This window comes from Typopeltis vanoorti, chromosome 9, assembly GCF_054136105.1.
Source record: "Typopeltis vanoorti isolate ZY-2024b chromosome 9, IOZ_Tvanoo_1.0, whole genome shotgun sequence".
Taxonomy (NCBI): Eukaryota; Metazoa; Arthropoda; class Arachnida; order Uropygi; family Thelyphonidae; genus Typopeltis; species Typopeltis vanoorti.
Genome location: NC_143557.1, coordinates 52376020 through 52403053, shown reverse-complemented (window position 1 = coordinate 52403053; position 27034 = coordinate 52376020). Strand labels below are relative to the sequence as shown.

At 35.9% G+C, this 27034-nt stretch overlaps 2 protein-coding genes across 2 annotated transcripts in view; one reads left to right on the top strand and one right to left on the bottom strand.

Moving 5' to 3' along the window:
• NdufA3 (NADH:ubiquinone oxidoreductase subunit A3) overlaps positions 1–4061 on the bottom strand; it is a 47005-nt gene extending 42944 nt beyond the window's left edge. Inside the window, exon 1 of the mRNA XM_090398398.1 lies at positions 3986–4061. Coding sequence (XP_090254524.1) covers positions 3986–3995 — 10 coding nt within the window. The 5' untranslated portion in view covers positions 3996–4061. The remainder of the gene's footprint in view (positions 1–3985) is intronic.
• Positions 4062–20459: 16398 nt separating this feature from the next.
• Positions 20460–27034, top strand: part of Alr (Evr1_Alr domain-containing protein Alr) — a 47825-nt gene continuing 41250 nt past the window's right edge. Inside the window, exon 1 of the mRNA XM_090398065.1 lies at positions 20460–20603. Coding sequence (XP_090254191.1) covers positions 20460–20603 — 144 coding nt within the window. The remainder of the gene's footprint in view (positions 20604–27034) is intronic.

The following is a 27034-nucleotide window of genomic DNA, read 5'->3' as shown; positions in this document are numbered from 1 at the left end:
GAAAAAATCAAGGATATAAAAATTACAGATTCTGAAATATTAGTCAGTTTTGACATAATTTCTCTGTTCACCAATATCCCATTAACCGACACAGTCAATTCATTATACGAAGACTACCCTCCGGATATCGCAAGGATATTCGAATATGTCATCCACTCAAGCTATTTCAGTTGGAAAAACAAAATCTACAAACAAATTGAAGGTACTGCCATGAGTAGCCCTCTGTCTCCACCTTTGACAAACTACTATTTGAAACAATTTGAAGATACTATGTTCTCATACATTCATCCTCGATCATCTGTTTGGTACCGTTACGTCGATGATGTTTTTGTTGTTTGGCCACACACTGAAGATGAACTTTCCACTTTTCTACAATGGATAAATAACCTTCACCCACGCATCCAATTCACTATGGAAAAAGAAAACAGCAAAAAAACAAGAGGATATCCATTTTTGGACATCCTCCTTACTAGAACGTCTTCTGGTACCTTATCTACAAACGTGTTTTGAAAACCCACTTTTACTGCCAGATACATTCACAAAACGTCTGCGCACCACAGGTCTCAAAAATTTGGCATTCTTAAATCTCTAATTCATAGAGCACATAAAGTTTGCTCTTCCCCAATAATCTTACAACAAGAACTTTCCATCATTAAAAAGTTAATGAATCAAATGATTACAACTCCAATCAAATCCAACAGATATTTGACTCTTATGTTTCAATACCTACAGTTTCTTCAACAGTCCGCAGAGTTCCTATTCAGTATATTCCAAGAATCTCAGAACTTATAGGTAGAATTCTGAAAAAGTATCAACTGATTCCAACATATATTCCTATCAACAAAATTTCTTCCTTATTACCTTCTATAAAGGATAAAATGTCTTCTCTATCTTTGGCTGGTGTTTGCCAAATATCTTGCGAATGCGATGTCTCTTATTTTGGACAAACTGGCCATTCTTTGGAAAAAAGAATAAAAGAACATCAATATTATATTGATTATAACAAACCTCTGAAGTCTGGTCTGGCGCAGCACAGTACAGTACTGACTCTGCTCAGTATCCAGTGGGATAAAGCAGTTCTGCTCAATAGATGCAGATTCAAATATGAATGCTTATTCAAAGAAAGTTGTGAAACTATCTTACACCGACCAAATTTAAATAGAAATGACTGCATGTCTCTCTCAAAGATCTGGGAGACTTATCTTATTTAAAAAGCCATTTATCTTAATAGATTAAATTTGTTATTTCTATTATTTCCTAGCACGCGGGTAACAATTGTATTTTAACAAGTGATCCACCGAGCGTTTGCCTGAATTCCATTCCTATTACAGTTACAGACACTGAAGATGTACTATTAATTTTAGTACGAAATATCTGTCTTTTTACTAATTAAAGATTTCAATGTGGTTTTTACGTGTTACTTTATTATTTAATTACTATGCCACAGGTTCCACTAAAAATAAAAAAACAGTGCATTATGGGATACTAAGGCAATTGATATTAAGTCATTAGCCTGATAAGTGGCCCATTCATGAAAATACTTCACGTGCATAAAATATGTTTGCTTACACTTGGATAAAGGATTAATTAATATAATTTCTTGGCAAGTTTAATCTAGGAGTATGATTTTTGTTGGTATAAGGTAATGTGAAAAAAAGTAAGCAAGCAAGCATTAAATTATAAATTTTTTTTAGGATTTTTCAAATTGGTTCAGATATTCCAGCAATCTATAGGATTGGCATTCGTCATTCTGTGTACAAGGTAAGAGTTGTTAGGAGGAGGTTTGCATGTATCACTGATATGCCAGATGTGTGATATCTTCTTTGGGATAAAGCCATTCTGCTGCATGATTTTCTGGATAGCATCAAGCTCTAATTTAAGATAAGGGTTCAAATAGACCACATGCTCTACCAAAGTTTTTGAGACAGATGATGTGCATAGCATGTATGTATTTTATGTATGTATTGGCCTGTTAAGTGAGTTTACAATATGTGATATAAGTATGTGAGATGAAGAATTGAAGAGGAGGATGACAGGGAAAGCTAATTTTTTATTTTCTTTTTCAGTTCAGAATGTTGGCCATATTTAAAATATGTGAAAGATGGCATAAGCAGTGGTGAGCTATGGAAATTTTAACAATGAGCTCGCATTGTCGAGCAAAAAGAAAAAAAAAAGCCATATTTCACACAAAAACTTTTATTGATTGGCTACCAGAAGGGAGAAGGGTAAAGATAGCGCATGCACTTATTTTATTTTCAAACTTGGGAGCATTCGTTATAGAATAGTTGAAACAATAATTCCAAATAATCTCTACACTGCCGAATAGACTCATTTTTGTTAGGTTACCATATGAGTTTGTCGCTTAATATGTTTCAATAAAAAAAAAATTTTTTTTTCAAAAAAATAAAAAAGTAAACATGAAGAACAAGGGGCTCACAAATTTGAGAAAAATTTAACAAAGGGTTCACACGAACCACTTATAGCTCACCACTGGGTATAAGTAATAAGGTCTAGTCACCTTTTATAATAGAGTAACAAGAGCAGTAGATGAGGGTATGCATACACTGTCATTATTATTATTATTATTATTATTTTTTTTTTTTTTTTTTTTGAATTTTGAAAAGGCCACATTACATATTGGTTAATTCGCAACATATGGGTTTGGTTATCAGGTCAGTGGACCGAATTGGTAACCCACAATAAAAGTTTTTAATAAAAAAATTAAAAATGAAAGCCAAACCAGAAAGCCTTCACTTTCCAAATCATGAAGTGTGTTTTTTGTAATTTAAACCTCCAGATGCATTATCATCAGGTATGGTTTTGTGTACTATCTAGTGGCCAGCCCATAAAAACTGTACCCTGTTTCTGAAGCTGCAGTCCATAGAAACTGCAAACTGTACCTATAACCCTCAAACAGAGGTGATGCCAGAATCCCAATGGTGGTTACTGTAATAATACTAATGCATCTAGAGAATTCCTGATCAGCAGCAAATATTATTATTATTTTGGTTACCTCCATGGAGTCAAAGGACTCATCATGGGAGGCCCACTCAACTTACATGCCGATCATATAAAAGATTCAGTGTCTTAGCTGCATAATTTAGAAGGTCAAATCCTATTGATGTGAATAAAGCTCTCATACTGCCTATCTATAAAAAGGGGGAGGGGGAATACTGAGAAATACAGAGAAATTTTTCTAAGAGTGCTTCAGGTAAGTCTTATATAAGCATACATGAAAAGGAACTAAGAAAAATTGTGGAAGAGAAATTTAGTGAACAAGCTGGGCTCACACTAAATAGGGGTAGGCAGTCATGATGACATTTTCACTTTAAGACAAACAGTTGCAAAATCACTGGATCTGTATTTAAGTTTTGGAGATCTGAAATATGCATATGACAAAGTGCCAAGAAAAGCTATCAACTCCACAGTTAAACCCATGGTTTAAATAGGATGTTATATGGTCAATTGAACAAATCGATATGGAATAAGAGAGAAGTTAGTTTCAGTGCAACTAGCTGAATACAAGATAGTGTTCGAAACAATTTTAACTTATGGATCTAAGAGGGCTGCATTAGAAATTAAATGGTTGATCAAAAGACTAGACCAGCTATAAGAATTCTGAACCAAATGTGGGTGAGAGGATGGCAGAATCATTAAAAATGAATATAGCGTTTATCACTTAAACAGATTTGGGGGTTTGGTTAAAAAAACAGGTATTATTTGATGCCAGGCAGAAGAAAAAAAAAACTTTCTTTTCACGTTTAGTGAGAAGCAGCTAAATTAAGCCATGATGATAAAAATAATAATATACGGTACATCAATATGATAATACGGATAGTATTTAAACTAGGGAGAACGTTTACAGCGAAGGCCAAGAAATTAATTTACTTCATAATAAGTTTCATCATAATAGGTTCAAAAAATCATTTCAAACTGATAATCAAATATAAATAATGAAAATAACACACATTCACTCCAATTCTACCTGAAGACATGCTTATTTTCCAGCTAAGTTTTCGCGCACGTCGCACACAGATACGATAACCAGCACCTGAACATGATCCCTTCATGTATACTTCGAAATATCCCCATATCGTAATAACTTCAAAAATTGAAGGGTGTAAAGAAATTGATAAAAAATGTTGGCCAAGATTTATTTCACAAAAAAAAAAAAAAAATTGATGCACTGATAGAATAATTCTTCCAAAACTCAAATGCTCCTAAAAATACTTAAAAAAAAAATCTGTGACACATTTCTTCGTTAATTGCTTCTTATATATCTCAAGAACACTCCTGCAGAACCTCAGAGAGTTCATGACGCTTAATTGAAGAAATATTTTATAGGGTCTTCGTTATAATTACAGATTAAAGGGATTTTATTATTATTATTATTATTATTATTATTATTATTATTATTATTATTATTATTATTAAGTAACACCTCCAGGGAGTCCAAATACTCGTCGAGGGAGGGCACCTACTCTATAGTTCTCTCTCAGCCTCCACTAACTACAACGAACCGCAACTACACGAACGCTATCTACCGCCCACCACCACCACTAGTATTTTCACAGACAATCACAAACATCCATGCTCACGGCGGGATTCGAACGCGCAGCGTTTTGGCTGAAGGGCGGATAACCACTCGGCCAACCAGGATAGGATTTTTCTACGCCATTTTTGAGGACGTCCCCGAATTAGATGATTTTGGTGCACCAAATAGGATTTCTTCTTCCAGAAGAAAATCTAGAGTTTAACCTAGAAATTCAGAAAAACCGATGGTAAACGCATACTGTTACATTACTTAAAACTGGGAACACGACATGGCAGCCATTATCTGCTGTATTCTTTCATCCACCATGACAGCTAAACATACTTATCTACGATGTTTAAGTGCAAGCCATTCCCAAAATTTTAAGGCTAAAGATTTTTTCCTACTTCGCGAAATAAAAAGTAAAAATGTAAAATTTCTTTATTTTATTACTTATCTACAGACACAGACTAAGAAAATGACTAACAAAAATATTGGTCAATGCCCAATCATGAACAACATACAGTATACTATAAGGAGAGAATTGAGATTGTTATTGTTATCGATAAGCATTCGGTAAAGGACAGGGGAATCTGGGACAACTATTAAAAATAAATCTGCATGCAGAAATAAGTCATAAAGATGTTTGAGGTAAATTCATTCATAATTTAATTTTTTTTCCCTTATGAGTGATTTGACTTTTTAAAACACTTACTATCCCTTTGTAATTTCTTCTCCTTCTTCTTCATCTTATTCTCCTTCTTCATCTTCTTCTTCTTCTTCTCCCTCTTCTTCTCCTTCTTCTTCTCCTTCTTCTTCTTCTCCTCCTTCTTCTTCTCCTTCTTCTTCTTCTCCTTCTTCTTCTCCTCCTCCTTCTCCTCCTTCTTCTTCTTCTCCTCCTTCTTCTTCTTCTTCTTCTTCTTCTTCTTCTTCTTCTTATTATTATTATTATTATTATTATTATTATTATTATTATTATTATTATCTGAGAATACAAAGGAGACAAGGACATTTCAGGGGAGGCTATACTTCAACTAAACCAGCTGCTTTCCCATAAACTTATTCATGCTAGATAAACACACTACTTGAATAGAACACTGTTCCCCAAACTCATTGATCTGTAAGAGAAAAATCTAGCCCTTAACTCTCTCTCTCTCTTAACTAGGAGCAAGCTTTACTTCCATGGTTAACAGAAGATAATATACTTAGTGGGACATAATGGGAAAAGTATAGTGTGTTTAGGGAGAATAGACAGAAAAGAATGGGAGAGAGGTATTGAAGATAGCCGATCAAGTGAAACCAAAGAGAACAAAAGTTCAACTGGAGTACAGTGACAATAGCACATTCGAGGCTATCTGTTGTGAGATAGAAGCCAGCACAATAAAATATAGAGTTGGATGCTGCTATGGACCAGGGGATGGAAAACATGATGAAGATGGTATAAATCGGCAAATAGACTCATTGATGTGAAGGACATGTAATTATTATGGGGGATTTCAACTATGAGAACATTGACTGGAAGAGGGGAGGACATATGGATGGAAGGAAATAGAATTTATACAGTTATTGAGGAATAAGGTATGTCATGGAATATACCAGGGGTTCGAACAACATCGATCTAGTAATTGGATCTGAGAATTTGTCAAGAACGAATATGACCACGTTGCTACCAATTGGTAAAAGTAATCACATGCTCTTGATCTGGGAGGTGGGTAATTGTGTGGAATTTTCGGTTAAGACGGGATATATGTGGAATTACAGGGTGGATAAGTATAATAAGCTTAGGAATTGTTTAGATTGGTGCAATGGTATGTAAAACTGCAAGGGTTGCATCTTGTTAGTGCATGGGAAGTGGCAAAGGAGTGTTTGAGGGAGGTAATGGAAGACTGCATACCAAGAGTTAGAAGGTAAATTAAGTGGTAGTTAAATGGATGTTAATATCATCATTAATCTGGAGCGGGAAAAAAAATTGTGGAGGGAATTTAAGGAAACAGGTGACAGCAGGCACATTAACAGTACAAAGCACAGGCCAGAAGGGTAACTTGTGATAAGAATAGCAAAAGGCAGGGTATGAAAGGTAGTTAGCAATGAAGTCTAAAGATAATTCCAAACAGTTCTTTCAATATGCTGCAAGTAAAGGAATATACATGGTAGAATTATTTTCATAAATTCAGATGGTAGGGAGGTAACTGAATCAGTCAAAATAGTAGAATTATGAAGTAAGCACTTTGCAAGAGTATATCATCCAGTTGGTGATATTGCAGGAACGAGAGATCCAAATGCGTATATGGGAGCTGGAGTAATTGAAATGAAGGTGCATAGCATATTACAGAACTTTAATGTAAATACAGCTGTCGGATAGGACTGTCTGACAGCTCAAGCTTTACGTGAATCAGCGAGTGAATTGTAAGTGTCCTTGATCATATTGTTAAATTTCCGTCTAAGTTCTGGGCGAACCCCAAGAAGATAAAAAAGGGGGAAATAGTTCCATTGCATAAAGGAGGCTCCAAGACTGATGTAGCAAATTACCGACGGATCAGCATATCACGAGTTGTTGTCAAAGTATTGGAGAAGTTGGTAAAAATCAAAATACTGGCAGGGGTAGACGGAAAGGGGACACCGTTTGGGGACAGCATGGTTATGAAGGGTAGGTCATGCCTCATTAACTTGCTCACATTTTATATCAGTGACAGCTGGGTTGGATAAAAGTAATGGATTTACAGTGACTTTGTAAATGCATTTGATAGGATACCACATGGAATTCTAATCAGTAAACTGCAGCACATGGGGATGGCCATAGGACTGGTGAGATGAATAGGAGGATGGTTGATAGAGAGATATCGGAGAATAGTTTATTCCGGAGTAGTGTTTGAAAGAAGGCCTATGGCTAGTGGCGTGCTGCAGGGTTTTGTTCTAGGACCGCTACTGTGTAATTTGTTCATTAACTATATTGGAACGGATTTGAGAGAAACTGTTCAGTTATTTGCCGATGACGCAAAGTTTGGTAGATCAAGAGTTAAAAGACATGATGTCGAAATTTTACTTGATGATTTGAATTGATTGGCAGACTGGACAAAGAATAGTAGATGTCAGTTTAATGTGACAAAGTGTAAGGTTATGCATTTTGAAAAGATTACAGTACCACATTGGTGGAACTGTACTCCAGGAAATTGACGAAGCCAGAGACATTGGAGTGATAGTGGATAAGAAGTTAGAGTTTAGGGGAGAACATAGTAAAAGAGACTAAACCAGCTCATCAGATTACTTGGTTACTGAAGAATATTTTCAGGAGCAGAGTCAACTATGTTGCTGCTCCTTTATCGAGCCTTGATAATACCCCACCTTGACTACGCCAGGCGGCTCATGGCGCCAGTGTTTCTTAATGATGAAGAGGAGGGAAGAAAACCGAGAGGCAAGTGACCGAGATGGTAACAGGTCTATGGAAGGAATATTATGAGAACAGGTTGAAGATTTGTGGGTTACAGAAACTGGTTGATAGGCGGAAAGGGGATAATCGGATTCAAACATCAATTACTGAGAGATTTTTAATTGAGAGGTAATTTATTGAACACATCTGGTGGTGGTGGTGGTGGTAGAACTAGGGGCCATCCATGGAAAATTATTAAGAGTGTAGTTAGCATGAATGTTAGAACTAGGTTTTTTGTTTGGAGAGTGGTGAATGAGCGTAATAGGTTTCCGAATCTGTTGTGGATGCCATGACTGTGAATGTGCTCAAAGCAAAGCAAAGCATGATTTATCATAAGCAAATGTTAGATAGTTCTTGACATGATGTTTAGGGTCTCAGTCGATGAGTCTGAATCCTTGGAGCACCGCAATAATAATAATAATAATAATAATAATAATAATAATAATAATATTCTCTTGTCCTCTCTTCACCTTCCATATAATGAACAATTTCATCAGGTGATATCCTATATTCCCATTAAGAAGTTTGTAGACGTCTATCGTATCACACTTTTTCTCAGGTCAACCAGTCTGTAGGCCACATAATCTCAATTAGTGGTCATTACATAAATTCCATAATCCAGATATAATCTCTCTATCTGTTCTTTACACCCTTTCCACAGATTCTTTATCCCCTTGAAACCCAGAACAAATCTACGCAAAGTAGTCCAGGTGCGATCTCATCAAGGCCATAACCAGAGGCAGAGTGAATTCATTTTCCTTATATGTTAAGTTCCGCTTCAACTTCACAATTATCTTCTGAGTTGTGTTTGCAGTTTTCTACATTCCCCTATAATTGGCTGACCATACGTACCTTTTTGAACTGGACAGTACCGTTTTTTTCATATTTCCCGGCCGTTCCGTCGTTTTAATGAAAATGTCAATTTTGTCCCTTTTTAATAAAAACTATAAATATACTTTAATATTGGTGAATCATAAATTATTATTCATAACCTATAATCGTATATCAATATCATAATACCAGTAATTTGTATAACCATGGTGTCGAACTGTTCGATACTAAATATCGATATCTACAGTAATTTATTCAGATAAAATACAAAATAAAATAAAAAATTCAGTAGGCTGGAAATTTGGAAATATAGCAGGAATATAGCTGGAAATATAGCAGAACAGAGCCCACTGCTGTTCTGCTATAGGGTTAGTTTTCGTTTTGCTTGTTTGCTAACCGGTGGTTTAAATTTCATATTTTTTTAAACTTTTAAATCTTATTTTTTAAAGATTTAAGTCTATCCTTGCAATGTCAAAGAGGCGAAACTGCAGTTTTAATGACGATCTTCAGAAAGAATTCAAATTTATAAACTGGACAAGCTGTGTAGTGATGGAAGAAAAGTGCTATGCCAAAATTATTATTATCATTACATCACACCTCCAGGGAGTCCTAAGACTCATCGAGGGAGAGGATCTACTCTACAGCTCTTCATCTCGCTATTCCACCAACCTTCATCATCTAACACCAACGCCATCTATTGCCGAATACCATCACTTTCAAGGACAATCACAACATCCATGCCCACGGCGGGATTCGAACCTGCGGCCTTTTGGCTGGAGGGCGGATATGCTAGCCACTCGGCCAACCAGGCTGGCAATCATTATAATATCTATTTCTCTGTTGATCATGGAGGCAGAAACGACATCAACCAACATCTACGTAGCCAGAAATATAAGGATGCTGAAAACACTCTGACTTTAGTTAAAAACATCAGTTTATGGTGAGACGTGATGATGATAGCGAAAGTGATAAAATTGCAGCAGGAGAAACTCTTGCTAATCATACTATGGGTCACAGCCAAAGTTTTAGCGCAAATGACTGCTTGTCGACATTGATCAACAAAATTTATGAAACAAAATTTTCTTCAGCACGTACCAAATCAGAAGAAATAATTACCTACGTTTTATCACCATACATATTGGGCAAAGTAAAACTTTTTTTTTATCATCTTACTTTTTCATGAATACAGAATATTACATAATCCCCGTCCCGTTTTTGCCATCTCAATGTCCCGTTTTTGTCTCAAGGAAATATGCTCAGCCTACCTATAACTTAATATTTCTATCCATCATTACGCCAAGATCCCCTGACTCATCAGATTCTTGCAGCGAACCTCGATAATATTATATGCGGTTGGAAAACTCATAGCGCCAAAATGCAAAACTTTGGCGCGATGAGTTTAATAGCTACATTTTTCTCTTAATTTAAGAACATTTACTAACATTAAAAGGAGAGCCATTTTCATTTGCCCAAATTTCCAGCCTACTGAAATCATTCAGTTAACGCTGGACATCAGTATCATTCCTGATTGCACTGCCTATCATCTTGTCATCACAAACAATAGCACATATCCTGTTAAACCCATAGTAATGTCACAAATATGTAGATTGAACACAGATGGCTTAAGAACTGAACCCTGGAATACACCACTGAGCTTACGTCAGGAATTAGTGTGAATCGCTCAGAATTAAATCTGAAAAGATTCACGCCCGCCTTATACTTTTTGATATCTGTCTGTTAACTATTCACTTATCCAAATCAAGAGTCTATATTGCAAACTCCAGTTTATGCGACAGCTTTTCATCTGGTATGAAAAGCATCAGAAAATTCCAAATCTCTCATAGTGTTTCCGTTCCCTTTATCCAAATGGCCGCAACATTGTTATAAAATATAAGCAAATTGTTAAAAACATGACTTCCTTTAGTAAATTCATGCTGTTTCTTGCAGAGTATAACTTCTCTGTTAACACATTTCTGTATGCGAATTCTTATCAACTTCTCTAAAATCTTCACCACCACAATAGAGATGCTGATAGGATGGAAATTAGATACATCTGTTTAGGCAACTTTCTTCCACAACGGGACTATGATATTTATTATTTATTATTTTGTGATACCTCCAAGGAATACGAAGACTCATCAAGGTAGGACACACCTACTCTACAACTTTCCGTCACCACCACTAGTTTAAATCTCTACTACCATCATCTACTGCTCACTAACACCACCACCACTAGTATTCTTTGTCTGTAAATTGCGTTTGTTCTGAAGGACCGATTTGTCTGTATTTCGGATGAAAAACCCTAGTTTCCGCTGCCACTATTTATTCCTTCCATTCCTCTGGTAACATTCCTGAGCTGACTAAAATTATACGCATGTCAAAACCTAACTAATTCGGCTGAACACGCCTTTAACGTTCTGCTGTTATACCATCTGTCCCCCTGTTTCTGAATTCTTAGCCAGGTTAAGCAGCAACTCTTCACCCTCATTCTCATGCACCTCTAACTGTTCATCTAATGCAGTAGTAATACTGTGCACCATGTCACATACACCTGGTTGATTTTTTTATTTCGTGTGCGAACTACAGAAAATGTAAGATCATACATATAAATGATTTAAAAGTATTTAAAGAAATATACATTATATTAAAAGAATATGAATTAAAAACATACATTAAAAGACAAAAATGCCACTTGCATGAAATATTAAGTAAAAATATAAAATGTCAAATTTCAACTCATCAAGTGACTAATATACTTTAAATCTGTTTCATTACCCTGCATTAAATCTTCTCAGGTACATTATTATTAATTTCTATTAGGCAGCATTTCAGAAGATGGTCCATGGTTTGTGTTTCACCAATGAGTAACTCTCATTATGTGTATAACCCCATCTGGCCATATTCTGCTTTGATCTGCCCATTTTGAAACGAAATCTATTCGATGTCTTCCATCTTTGCCAGTCAAGATGTCAGTCGGAAGGAAGAGATTCGTTTAAGTTCAGAGCCCTTGGAGATTGTTCTTGTCGCATTATTGACCTTGTAGCCTTTATGGAATCAACCACTGAGTGAATAAAACTTTTCCTTGATCTTAGACTCTTATGTACCGAAACATGTCCATACAAAGGATGTCGTTCATTATTTAGTCGTTGTTTCCGTTCATATCTACTCTGTTTAGTCCTGATGTGAGGAGGTGCAATACCAGCAGTGAGTATAGATGGTCAATTTTTGCAGGCTTAAGGCAGTCGGTAATGTACCGACATGTTTCATATTTATTTCCTATGTTGTACCCATGATTTTTCTTTAGCTAGTTTTACAGTGTTTAGCTTTCTTACTTTTGCCTCTGTATTCTCTAAAAGCACACAAGCTGACTTCGGTTAACCCAGATGTAGCTAACCAACCTGGGTATCAGACAACTTTGCGCGTTTTAGTTTCAATTGGTCTTTTCGTGCTCAGTAATTTTGACATGTCTTTCCCAACACAGGGCTAGCATACTCGGCTGTCGAAAAGCAGAGTGCCAGTGTAGAGGTGTGCAGTACTTGTGTATTTACACCCCACAGAAATGATGTTAATCGGTGCAGAATATTATTACGTGTTTGAGTTTTAGCGGCTGTCTTCTCTATGTGTCGCTTATAATTTAGGATCCTAAGTAGTGTAACACCTAGGTAAGTTGGAATTGGACAATTCACCAGTTTTACACCATTTCATTCTGTATTCAACTCTCTCCTCGCCTCCCTATTATTGAGATGGAAAAGACACATTTGGGTTTTACTGGGATTTGGTTTCAGTTGGTTTTCCTTATAGTAAACTGTAAGGGTTTCTAGCTCTTGTGTGAGCTACTTCTCAATGTCATCAAAGGAGATTTTGCTTGATAAGATATTTCCCGGTTACCTGCATATAAGAAGGTTCTTGACGTGGGTTTATAGGTTGATCATTAGTATATATATTGAAGACGAGTTCTGGACACACCATTTGCCCTTTTTTCCTTGAAAATCAACAAAGAATCTCCTCTGAACAGCAGCAACCTAAATATTTCCACTAACGGATAGCTGTTTGTAATGCTGCAAATTTTGACTAGAAGCTTTCTAAGATTTGGTGTGTCATATGCTGCTGTAAAATCTATAAATACAGCTCCTGTTGCTAACCCCCCCCCTTTCAAAGCCGTCCTCAATAAATTGTGTTAAGATTAATACTTGTCCAGTGCATGATCTTCCTGGTCTAAATCCTGCCTGTTCTTTTATCAGCACTCTCTATTTATGGACTCTGTTCAGGACTTAGTCTATTCAAGATTAACCTCTTGTACAGCTTTAGTGTTGTGCATAAGAGAGCTATAGGCTTGTAGCTCTTCGGATCCTCAGCAGGTTAGCTCGGTTTCAGGATAGGTATTACTTTTGTTTGCCTCCATATGCTGGGTATTTTAGCAAAGTTCCAACGAAAGTTGAAAAATTCTAACAACAACTCTGTTGCCTTTTCTCTCAGATTCCTCAGTATCTCGTTTCCTATATCATCTATACCTGCATCTTTTCCTGGTTTTAAGATATTTAGGGCATTTTGTAGTTCCTATTTAGTAAATGGTGCTTTGAAGAGATTATTTTCTGAATCCCTAATTTTGTAATATAATCTTTAGGTATTTTTCCTTCAGTACTTGCTTTACCTTTCAGATATACCTGAGCTGCATTTTGGTTTGCATTTATATTAACTTCGTTTGCTGCTGTTGTGGGGATCACTAGATATTTTTTTGAGTAAGAGCCAGGCTTTCATGCTACTGTGTTTCATATCATATCTAAGCTTTTAATTTTCTAAGTTCACTTCTTTTTTCAGACAGTGCTGCTATACGTTCCTCTTCTGCATCAATTGTTTCTGATAAAAACGAATCTTTATCATATAGGTCACAATATATTTCATATATTTCAACTTGGTGCTCTGTAAAACCTGGAATGTAACATGTTCTACAACCTCTTGCGATGTGCCTGGTAGCAGACCGTCTAATAGCGTTGATGAGCTTTCCACAATTATCTGGTCTGGATGAAATATTTGTCAGGTTTATGTCTAATTCTCTTGAGAACTTTTCCCAGTTAGCTTTTTTTAAATTAACACGTCTTCTAAGTAGTGGCGGCTCGTGGCTTGAAATCGTGGGGTTGCTGCAACTTTCGAAATATACACATTGCAAGTACAGTCTAAGGCTCTAAATAGTATGCTAACACGCGCCATCTCGGCTGTTATTGTCGTATCATTTATCCGTAAAAAGAAGTAGCTATATAACGTTCATAAGCATTCATTTTTCATGGAATTAGTAAAGAAAAGACTTCCATGTTTTTTACTATTGGTTGCACTGCTTTATATGCATATTTTTTCATTACACAATTAAGTATTAGCGATTTTGATAAAATACTGTTATTAATTTTAGAAATTTATGTTATTAATTTTAAAGTTCGGAACTGAGATTAGATGATGGATACTTGAACAATTTAAAACAACCTCTACTAAGAAATAAACTTTTAAAGAAAAAAGAAAATACTGTATATCTGAAAAATACGAATAATTTATGAGATAGTACGTATAGTTCCTCTGGTAACGGAATATCTATTTTATGAGGCGGATTCTGTGTGGTCTGTCGCATATCCCCGCATACAACCATACGAGATAAGAACCGCTAAAAGCTATCGTCGGACAGTTATCGTTAAGGCTCTAAATCAGTGGTCGCCAAAGAGGTCGATATGACATTGTTAGGGGTCGATATGGGTTCAGGGGTCGATAGAAAAATATAAGACATCATTGTATGCGTAATATTTAATTCGGTTAACTTGGATTACCGCCATGACAAAAGACATGGAGGTAATAACAACGCAATTAAGAGTGAATCGTGGGATCAGTACCTCCATCCTACAGGTCCATGAATAGGCCCTGTAAGATGGAGTAAAGTCATGAAAATAGTTACTGAGGCCAATCAAATAGGCCAAAATGACGTATTTACCAATAAACGGATGTTTTTGGTTCCTGCCGGCTAGCGCAGTGAGAGGGAGATTGCAACACGTGCGTGGTTCTTATTTACTGATACTTACAAGTATTCGATTCCAGTCTCATTTTTGCGCATCGACATACAAATGAGCGTCAATATTCTAAAATTCATCAACATACATATTATAATTCAATCATTATTCATTCACGAACTAAACTTCTGTATGTTGAAGAGTTGAGCAGCGCTGGTAGTAATACCAGTGATATTAATACCAGTAGTTTATTAATATCACTAGTAATACCAGTGATATTACTAGTGATAGTAATTGTAGTAGTAATAGTAATATAATAATATATACTATATTGTACATAGTCCGCGCTGTTAGCCTAGTGGCTTTGCGCTTCGCAACCATATGCCTGGGGAAGGAGTGTCCTAGGTTCGATTCCCGTCGGAGACGTGAGGAGCTGAAGGATCTTCCTCAGCCATAGCCAAGTTAGCCGGTCTTGGGCGCGAGCAGTAGGGTTTTTTCCGCCAGTTTATCTGGTGTTTTTCATCCCGCAAGCAGGCAAACCGGCCCCTTGAACACACAGGGATACAGCCAAGAATACCTTGAGGCATAGGAGTGACCATTCTATCGTCGTATTTCGGTTACGAAATCCAAGCATGCTTGGAAGGTTGTGGGCCTTAAAGGCCTATTAAAGCCATTGGGATAGATAGATATTGTACATACAATAAACACTGTAACTATAATATACACAATCTAAAAACTCACATAAGCATCTTTTTTGCTTGTCCTATTATAATTACGTAATAGTAAACTATAGGGGGCCGATAAAAAGTCAAGAAACGCTTGAAGGGGTGACGGACAAATGACTTTGGCGACCCCTGCTCTAAATAGATGTAAACCATTGGTAAAATTGAAGTTATTTTTTATTTAACAGTATTAATAATTCTCTATTGCTGGCTAAATTTTCATCGATAGAGACTGAATCCTTTAGAATGTCTGTTTGTACAATTTCGAGCAGAATAACCTCCCATTTCGTTATAAAGTCGAAAAAAATCAAGAGCTCAAACTATGCGACACTGTACACAAAATGGCGGCCAGTTGGCGTACCTGCTATTTAGAGCTTTAGTACAGTTTATACGTGTTTATTTGGATAAAATATCAAAATTATGGTAAAAATTAAAAAAAAAAATTGACATGAAAAAATATTGTTTATTATCAATAAAATTATACGTTTGGTATAATTCAAAATTACTTAAAAATAAAATATATTCTTCTTGTTTTGTTTCATGAAAAAATATTGATTTTTTATCGATAAAATTATACAGTTTAGTATAACTCAAAATTACTTTCAAATAAAATCCATTATCATATCCTCAATAATGTTCTAAAATAAAAACTATCACAAATGTTATGTTTTTAATTGTAATGTCGAAATATTGAAAGAGATGGAGTAAACACGATAAGCACTACGAATACTCTACTACTTGCGCAAACTGCATATAAACAACAGTGAACTGCACGACGGACATTGCCGCATTACGCTAATAGCTCGCATCTCACTATGATGTGCATATGCTTGCGCGCGTAGCGAATACTAGCAATATGACACTGTGGTAAACACAGCGCTGCTAGCGTCCTTCGCCCTCCTAAGTGCTACAAGATGGATTTTTATAATTTTTTATAGAAAACAGGAGAATCGTATAGGATTGCTGATGATAAAATTAAATATTACAAGCAAATATAAATAAATTAATAAATATATTTATATATCGAGAAAAATTGGGGGTGCTGCAGTTTCATAGCACCTATGTATGAGCCGCCCTTGCTTCTAAGTGGGATCTCCTTAAGTGGGACTGGTGGAAAAACTTGCAGCATTATTGGTCTATGTTATGAACTTGGGATTGGTGCAAGTAACTGTTTAGTGCACAGATTAGCTATTCTATTGCTAACAAATCAATGGTCTGGGTTATAACCTCTTTTCCATCTTCCGCTGTTAAATGATGATGGCTGTTTAGGATCGTGTATAAGATTCATTTGATTACTTTCAGCCCACTGTTCAACTAACCCTCCATCCTCATTTGTTTCACTATAACCCCACTGTGTGCTATGACTGTTCACCTTAGTCACCTATAATAATAGCAGATTTCATTTGTGTCAAGTAGTGGGACAATTCAAAAGCAAAGGTTATACTAGGTGATTTATATACTGAGAAAACACTGATGTTATCCAGGTCAATTCCAAGAATTTCTATATTATTTTAGTTTGTGATTAGGCATCCTGTAACCTAGAGCTCCTGCCGAGTGAAATAGCACTTCCATACTTTTCATGTGGTATTTCTTTTGAGCTTCATTCCAGCAATTTGATTAGTCTGAGATGTTGAGATTCTTTGTGTGTCTCCTGTAGACATAAAACATCACATTTTTGTTCATTACACATTTTTGCAATAAGGTCTTATTTTACAGATGAGAGGCCCTCTGTATTGTGTGAGATGATTAGCAGTGTTGGTTCCCATAAGGGCCATTGAGTTTTAATCATCGTGTGTCTGTGTCTTCGCTAAAATACCTGATTGATATATCCAAGCAAAGCCAGCACTCATTAACTGAATAATCTCATCAGTGTTCAACACAATAGTGCCATATATTCATTCGAGTATTTACCAACATCCATTTTTTTTTACTTGCAACATAACCATAAAATTATTTTAGTTTGCTTTTAGCTTGCATAGCCAATTTTGTTTCGTACTCTGATTTAGTATTCTGCACAGCACTCGTTACTCTTCTGATTTGCACTTTATATATTAGATAACTCCTCTAACTTTAAACTCACGATATTTCTTCCAGATTGTCTCTTTCATGGTTTCCTTGCTGAATAAGCACATTCATTTCACCCACTCTTTTTATACGTCAAACTCTAAGGATGCATACAGATACTTTCTCATTTAAGCACTTTGTTCAAATATTCCCACGCTTTTCTCATATCTTTCCCATCGAGTATCTGATACCATAGAAAAAAAGCAAAGTGGGTACTGTTCTAAGATGGTCATAATTTCTAGTTTGTGGCCATGTCCAGCAACTCAATAAATTCTGCTGCATATTGATCACGAGATTTCTCTTCTACCCAATCAACATTTAGGTAATGAAAGTTACTTTAATTTGTTTTCATTTGTTTAGTACCGATCAGAGTAATTTAGCGATGCATTTCGTCGTCCCCCTGCAATTGAAAACCGCGAACACTGCAGCAACACGAAACCATAAATGTTCTCTGATTTGGCTCCGCTTCACACCAGTTAGCCTTATACTCACTACTAGATGAATCCCAAAAATAAAAATTACAAAAATCAGCTAACGCATTTTATTTTCCAGTAACGAGTAGGCCAGGCAGTTATAGCTCTATCTACTTTTGGAGACTATTTTCAATTTCAATTGAAATTGATAACGAGATTTCAATTTCCACTGGCAACCAATCAGAGAGATCTGGACCAAAACTCTCACTCTTTATACAAAGCATCCGACAGTGGTGTAGCTAGAGCTTTTGCCGCCCAGGGAGGTCCCTGAGTTTGTCGCCCCTCTCAATACACACCAAAAATACTAGAAAAAGTCAAAACGACGTATAGAGAAATAAATTAAAAACACTATATTTATTTTTGAAGTAAAACTTAAATTCCAAAATTCTAAAATATTATTTTTCTTCCTTTTCCTTTAGCAAAATCGTCGATGACATTTTCTCGAAGTCTCTCAGTTGCTGTTCTATAGACAGTATGGCAAGATTTCTTAAATGCAAAGTGCAGCCCGGTGCGGACCTCCCCCTCCTCCCGCCCCCTTGGCTACGCCACTGGCATCCGGTAAATTGGGGCGGTTGACAAGTGCTTCCATCTCATGGTACCTAATCCTAATGATACATTTACTATCTGAAAATAGTGCTGGTTCAACGGTCGATTGTTCATTTTTCGGGACGAAAACCCAAGTGTCCGGGATACAAAATCCGACTTCCCGTGAAAGCGATCGACTTACTCATTAATTCGTCGAAAAAAAAAAGATAGATGTTCCATTACTCGGTCACTAGAATTGAAATAACGACACTCATTTTCGGGCTGTATGGCGCCGTTATCGGCATACGCCACATTCGGAGCTTCATAGACATTGCATGGAACATTATTATTTCCCTCCGTTTCTGTCCTAACCGGATTCAAGTCCACTGATATCATTAGTATTACTCCCTCCCCCCTCCTTTTCTATCTCTTGTGTCATTCCTAAAAGCACAGCAGCCTTTACACTCGATCCAGTTACGTATGTGATTCTGATAGCTGGATTTACTAATGTTAGCAATCTTATGCTGCAACATATTAAATAAAGCAACGAACTCATCTCCTTTGTTTCGGATGCTCCTGGCATTTTCATATAGACTTAGGAGATTACATTCAGGCCTTTTCTTGTAATTAGATATTCGATCTGTTCGCCTTGCTGTAAAACTTGCTCTTTGCCTTTCACGGACACACTAGAAATGTTCGAACCCTAATCGCACATTTCATACTCTTGATGCATAACCACGTTCAAATCAAGTCATACCTTTACACGTTTGCACACTATAAATAAACTTTATCACACATTTTCACTGACTCTCTGATATTATTCGTTACGTATATTTTACTAGTTATATACCAAACAATTCAAAACTATAATGCATTGCGTTGATTATGATAAGAATAAACAAATGTTGTTTAGATTTCTTGTATTGAAGTTATGTTTTAAAATACTGAGTGATTGATTTGAGTAAGATCAAAATATGATTGATATCCCCTCCCTACATCAAAAAAATACGACCTTACTGTTGCAAGAAAGCTTTCATCCTGCATAATGTTAGAGCTATGCTAGCATTAACCTAGCGAACAGAAGGACCACCCAAGTCGCGCTCGTCGTGACTAAGAAGCAAGCTATTAATGATTCAACCTATCCTTGCTGAACAATAAAAATGAAGCCAAAAAAGCGACTGGTGGAAAAGTCCACCTAGATGACATACCCTTGCAAAGTGATGCCTTATTAACTGAACTATTTTTTTTCTGTTTCTGTCATTTTCCTACCACTAGCAGTGAGTAAATTTATCTTTCCATAATCATTCTTTCTCTTACTTGCTACGTAACGAAAAAACTCTTTTGGATTTACTTTGGCCTGCTTAGCTAACTTTCTCTCGATATTTGATTTGGCCTTCATTAGCATACCATTTTACTTTTTTTTGCTTGTAGTTTATACTGCTCATGGGCATGCTTAGAATACTTTCATTTTTTGCAGCTCCTGATTTGTATCGTTGTCATCCACTTAATCTCCATTCAGTTAATCGTCCCGACCCTGGGTATGCACGCTGATATTGCCTCCTCAAATAATCCTTGACCATTTCCCATCCTAATGACATTCATTCCATCTAGTTATCTAGTTTCTCATGTTATGGCACTGCTCCAAGTCGACTTCATAATAGCCAGCTTTGTAGTCCGCATAAACCCTTTCTTGACTGAAATTTCCAGGAGAAGACTGTATGTTCAACTTCCCAAATCGGAGGTAGTGTTGCTATTTCAGTTATAGATAGATAGATCTTCTGATGCTATTACCAGATCGAACTCTCATAACTTGATATAACTTTATTGAATGAGGTACTTTGGATAAATTTCATGAATATCAGCACGACTTTTCAAAATATAGAGGACGCAAAATTCAATATGTCTGCCTCCAATGAAGAGGAGGATGTGTATGCTACAGGCAGCAGAAAGCGCCCTTGTAGAGCCTGCACAGATTTTAAAACATGGGCTAATCGTCAGGGAATTCAGATAGCGCAGTTAGGAGACTTGAAAAAGGAAAGCAAGGTAAAATGCGGGTGATTTTTTTTTTTTTTTTTTTAAATGAAAGGTTTCTGATGCAGTTACCATACCGTTGCATCAGTAAGTTGCGCGTCTGAAAGTTGTAGGGTATTGATGCCAATTAATGTAATAAACTAGGATCAGCGAACAACGAATGTTTGTATTTTGAAGGTATTCATAAATATCTATGATTTTCTGGTATAGCTTTACCTATACGATTGTCGGCTGATATTAGCACTTTTATGATACGACTTATTCAGTTAATTGCAATTTTATAAGTTTCAAAGGTATTTGAAAGTAGATGACCAAAGCCCGAGAACAATTCCTCGGGCTTTTCATAGTAATTTCAACATTTTAGTTCTTATTCACCAAGAAGGTAGCTTAATGTTGAATAAATAAGCTAAAACTGTTACTACAAATCATAAGGACTTTGTATTAAGGACAAGAATTAAAATTGAAGAAGGCTGGATTAAAAACCTGAATTAGATATAAAATAACGTAAGAATCTAGGGGAAAAGTGGAAAAATTAAGTAAAATCAAGGACTTTGAATATTATTATTATTATCCCAAGACCCCATGGAGCCGTAGGCTCATCTAGGAGGCCATTTTGTCATACCCACACACACAGCTCATCATACCACACCTTAAACACGTTGATATTCTCTGTGGACACCACACTCTCAGACAATGCATTCCAGTCATTCAACTCTCCATTAAAAAAAACCTACTTCTCACTCCCTCCTTATGTGGCTTCCAGGGATGACCTTATGTTTCCACCCCCACCACCAATCTTCCACCATTCTCTTCAACATTAATTCTATAACAGTCCCTTTTTAAATATGCCAAGAAATTATATCTTGATTTAATCCTTTAAGTGTAAGCAAACAAAGTTTCTGTGTGAAATCACTTCATTACTAGGGTACTTATATATAGAGGCTATTGACTTCACATCAATTGCCTTAGTATCTTATAATGCACATATCCTTACGGACATGTATAATGCAATGCATTATGGAATATAATAATTAAAAAAAGCATATCTTAAATGGCTTTCTTAAGAAAATTAGAAGATGAGAGAGAATGTAAGATGGAATTGCAATACCAAAGAACACAACCCAAAGAAGCCATAGGCATTTGAAAGGTAATGCCAGTAGTGGATAATTATTATTATAAACCATGATAAAAATAAATTACTAGAATATCTTTTAAAATTATTTAAAGGGTATTGAAATCTTTTTTTTTTGCCCCAGCTAAATAAAATTAATACAATAAAGTTTCAAAAATGAACAGAAAATGTAACTGATAATATTCTCTCCCCAATTTAACATTACAAAACTTAAATGAAGTGAGAAATGGAATATATCATGCAAAGATAAAATTCCAGTGGAATTAATAAAATATACAGGAAATACTTGAACCAAACTTTTCTTACATTGATATAAATATATATACACTAGTAGAATGAAAGTAAAGTGCTTCTGTACTGAATGTGAAAGAATGATGGGACATGCACAGTACTAATTATGCACGTTACTAATGTACTATAGTTTGATCTACCAACCTCTCATGTATGGGCCCAATGCACCTTTAAAAGACTGAGAAGAGGCCTGTAGTTTATTCTTCAACATGAGAGGAATGTTTGCAGGTCCTTTTTAAATTGGACGTGAGTGAGCCAGTCTCATGTTAAGTTAGAAGGGTTTCTTCCTGTAAAAGAAGCACACTGCATACAATTACTAGAAGTGTCCGATAGTGTGTAGTAGATGACCATGCAGATAGTGGATCGTGTATTATAAATTTAGTTTAATCCTTTATCCAAGTGTGAGCAAACAAAGTTTGCGCCTGAAAGTATCTTCAGGACTGGGATAAGGTGGTTCAACACCAGGGCCCTCCTTGCAAAGGTGGAGCAAGCTACCAACACTCCTATCTCAGTATCTCCTATAATACAAAACACATATCCTTGCAGATATGTCTAATGTTATGCATTAAGGGAAGTGCCACAACCCAGACTAGTTTCGACCTTTATTGAGGTCTCTTCAGTGGGAGCCAGACCCAAGTGGAGATACCAGGCAGAAACATTAGCAGGTCATCTCTACCTATAGGAGTTGCCAAATGGTGTGTCACCCTTTTTTAATAAATTATTCTGGATTTAGAGAAAGATGTTGAAAGTTTATTTTTCACTTGGTTAGAGTATAATAAATTTAGTTTAATCCTTTATCCAAGTGTGAGCAAACAAAGTTTGCGCCTGAAAGTATCTTCAGGACTTGGATAAGGTGGTACAACACCAGTGCCCTCCTTGCAAAGGTGGAGCAAGCTACCAACACTCCTATCTCAGTATCTCCCATAATGTAAAACACATCTCCTTGCGGATATGTCTAATGTTATGCATTAAGGGAAAGGCCACAACCCAGACTAGTTTCGACCTTTATTGAGGTCTCTTCAGTGGGAGCCAGGCCCAAGTGGAGATACCAGGCAGAAGCATTAGCAGGTCATCTCTACCCTTAATGCATAGCATTAGACATATCTGCAAGGAGATGTGTTTTGCATTATGGGAGATACTGAGATAGGAGTGTTGGTAGCTTGCTCCACCTTTGCAAGGAGGGTCCTGGTGTTGTACCACCTTATCCCAGTCCTGAAGATACTTTCAGGTGCAAACTTTGTTTGCTCACACTTGGATAAAGGATTAAACTAAATTTATTATACTCTAACCAAGTGAAAAATAAACTTTCAACTTGGATCATGTATTGTAGTAGTGGCCTCTTGCTGTAAGTCCTGGGACCCCAGGGATATTTCATGTGTTAATAATAATAAAAATACCCCACTGTTGAACTCATGCAATTCTGATTCACATTTTAAAAATAGATAATAAAAATAACCTCCAAAACTGTAGAAGAATAAGTTTATTAAGGAATGAATTTCAGAATAGTAGATGGTTCCTGCTTCATCTGTTATCCACCATCTTAATGTCATTATTTATGAGTTGAACATTTGTGGAATGTTTCAGAATGATAATACTACAATCAGAGATTGATTGAATGCGGTTTGGAGAATGATTTTTAATTTTTACATTTTTTATATTAAATCCATAGTAGGTATTTCTCTGTAATGAAACCTTTTTTAGATATGTAAACAAAAATGCATGTATATTTCCATCTGGTATATCAGTTTGCAATGTTGATCTATCATGAAAATTTCCATTGCTTCTCCATATGTCTTTGGGAAGATTATGTGTATATGTTTGAAATCTGAAACATTCCACAAATGTTCAACTCATAAATAATGACATTAAGATGGTGTATAACAGATGAAGCAGGAACCATCTGCTATTCTGAAATTCTTTCTTTAATAAACTTATTCTTCTACAGTTTTTGAGGTTATTTTTATTATCTATTTTTAAAATGTGAATTAGAATTGCATGAGTTCAACAGTGGGGTATTTTTATTAGTATTTTATGGAATGTTTCAGAATGATAATACTACAATCTGAGATTGAATGAATGCAGTTTGGAGAATGATTTTTAATTTTTACATTTTTTATATTAAATCCACAGTAGGTATTTCTCTGTAATGAAACCTTTTTTAGATATGCAAACAAAAATGCATGTATATTTCCATCTGGTATATCAGTTTGCAATGTTGATCTAACATGAAAATTTCCATTGCTTCTCCATATGTCTTTGGGAAAATTATGCGTATATGTTTGAAATCTAAATTTTGACCTCTTGGTGAAATTTGCGAATGCTATGCATTGTTTTCTTTTTTTTTTTTGTAGCAAAAGCGGTGTCCCCCCCCCACATTTCTATCTTCTGCTGAATTTTTTTTCTCCCCATTCAAGAATGGATTGCAATTTTGGCCTAGTAAGAAAAGAAAATATATATCTCATTTTGCTTTAAAGCTACAAAAATCTGAATATTTTTTGCTTAAATATATAATTTTTGTAACATGAGAAAAAAAAAGGAATATGTTTCTATTCTATACAGTAACTGCAATACATATTTCATATGTTCTTAATAATAAACAGTAAGCTGGATGTTTACAGCGGTTTGCTATCAAGACCATATGAAAGAAATTTATTGTAGTTGCTGATTAGAACCTTTTCTAAGTCTTTCTTTGACTTCTTCCCAAGTTGATTTCTGAGGCAAGCAAGTAGGTTTTTCCTTGAAGCTCAGGTTTTTTATCCCACAACTTTAAGAAAATCAACTATAGAACTTGCACTATATCAGAAAATAATATAAAGTATTAAGGATTACAAGATGGTGACAGTTGGCTCTACTTGCTTCGCTGTTGCCTAAAATTACTGATAGTCCTAGACCAGCTATCAGAAAATAATACAAAAGGTAGGATTAAAATGGCCTCACCTACTCCTTTTGGGGAATAAAAGGCATTAGCAGATTTATTTGTTTTGTGGAATCTTTAATTTAACAAAGCTTTAATAAATTGATCATCATGCAAATATACTTGTGTGTGTGTGTGTACGTGCTTGCATGGATGGGTATATATGTTTGTATGTAGATAAATCAGTAGTAAAAAATTACTGCAGTGTTTCCATATACGGGGGGGGGGGTGTTACATGTTACCAAATCATTTTTGTACCACCATAACTATATATATAAATTTTTGTAGCAGTTAAAGAAGAAAACCCAAACTTACATTGAAATAATTCTAACCATCATCATCATCATCATCAAATTCCTGCCATGTACCCTCAAGGGGTGTACAGGATATGACAGTACTACATGAAAAATTTACATCATTACTAACTTCCTATCTACAATTTTCCTCCAAATCAGTCTGTTACTTGTCAAGACTCCAACATTATCAGATCTTATATTTCTATCGTCTAACACACTTTGTACCGTATCAATCCACCTATATCTTGGTCTTCCTCTGGGTCGTTTTCCTGCCAACCTGGCAGAGAACACTTGTTTTGCTAATCTTTTCTCTCCCATTCTATTTAAGTGACCATACCACCTGAGATTAGCTCTGCTAATGCATTCCTGGATGCTGACAATGTCAAGTTCTTTCCTAATATCCTCATTTTTAATATGATATTGCCATTGATGCCATCTATTCACGCCTCTAATCTTTCTCAGGACTCTCATATCTGCGGTCTCTAGTCTTTGGTCAAGTGTTTTACTTCTGACCCAGCTCTCAGATCCATAAGTTAAAACTGGTTTGAACACTGTCTTGTATACAGCTAATTTAGTGTTCCGACTAATTTCTCTCTTATTCCATATGAATTTATTCAGTTGACTTCCCACCATACCAGCTTTGCTGATTCTGTTGTCTATTTCTATATTTAATTTACCATCTTCAGTTAAAATCGTGCCTAAGTAACTGAAATGTTTTACTTGTTCCACAGGTTCTCCATTCACAACACAGTTGACATTTTCAATGATTCTGCCTATTTTCATTGTCTTTGTCTTTTTATTGCTGACCTTCATACCATATCTATTACAACAGCTATTCAATTTAGTCAGAGAATCTTGCAGACTTGTAGCAGATTATTTAGAAGTATAACATCATCTGCATAAAGCAAAGAGCTGACATTAACATCTCCAATTTTGATATCATGTTTAATACCACTTTCCTTCATAATGTGATCCATATAGATAATGAATAACAGAGGGGATAATGTACAACCTTGTCTCACACCAGATTTAACATTAAACCATCTTCCTCTACTTCCTTCAATTCTAACTGCTGACTTACAACTCAAATAAAGACTAAGTATTGCTTGATATAATGCCCCATTGACACCATATAACTGCAGCGTATTGAATAGCTTCTCTCTTGGCACCTTGTCATATGCCTTTTCCAAATCGACAAAACTTAAATACAGATCTTTGTTATATTCCCATGCTTTCTCGACTATTTGTCGTAAAGTGAAGATCTGATCCTGACAGCCTCTACTTGGCCTGAATCCAGCTTGTTCTTCACCAAGCTTTTCTTCCACAATTCTTCTCAACCGTTTCTCAAGTATACTTGCATAGATCTTGCCAGGAACACTCAGTAGGGAAATACCTCTGTAATTTTCACATTCAGTTTTATTTCCCTTTTTATATATGGGTACTATGAGAGCTCTACTCCAATCATCGGGAATTTGTCCCTCAGTCCAGGCTTTCTGAACTATGCAGTGCAGCCACTGTAAGACTTTTATACCACCATACTTCAGCATTTCTGCTCGAATATCATCTACTCCTGCTGCCTTTCCACATTTCAAGCCTTTGATGGCTTTTTCTACTTCAAGTATGGATATGTATTCCTGACTGCATGCCTGGTCAGTGTTTTTTATCACTGTGCTGTCATCACTGCTTGTTTCATTTAGCAGTTTTTCAAAGTAATTACTCCATACTTCAAGGATATCTTTTTCTCCTGTTTTCATGTCACCTTTATCATCTCTAACTCCTTTTACAGCACTCTTTCCTCCATTCCTAAGCT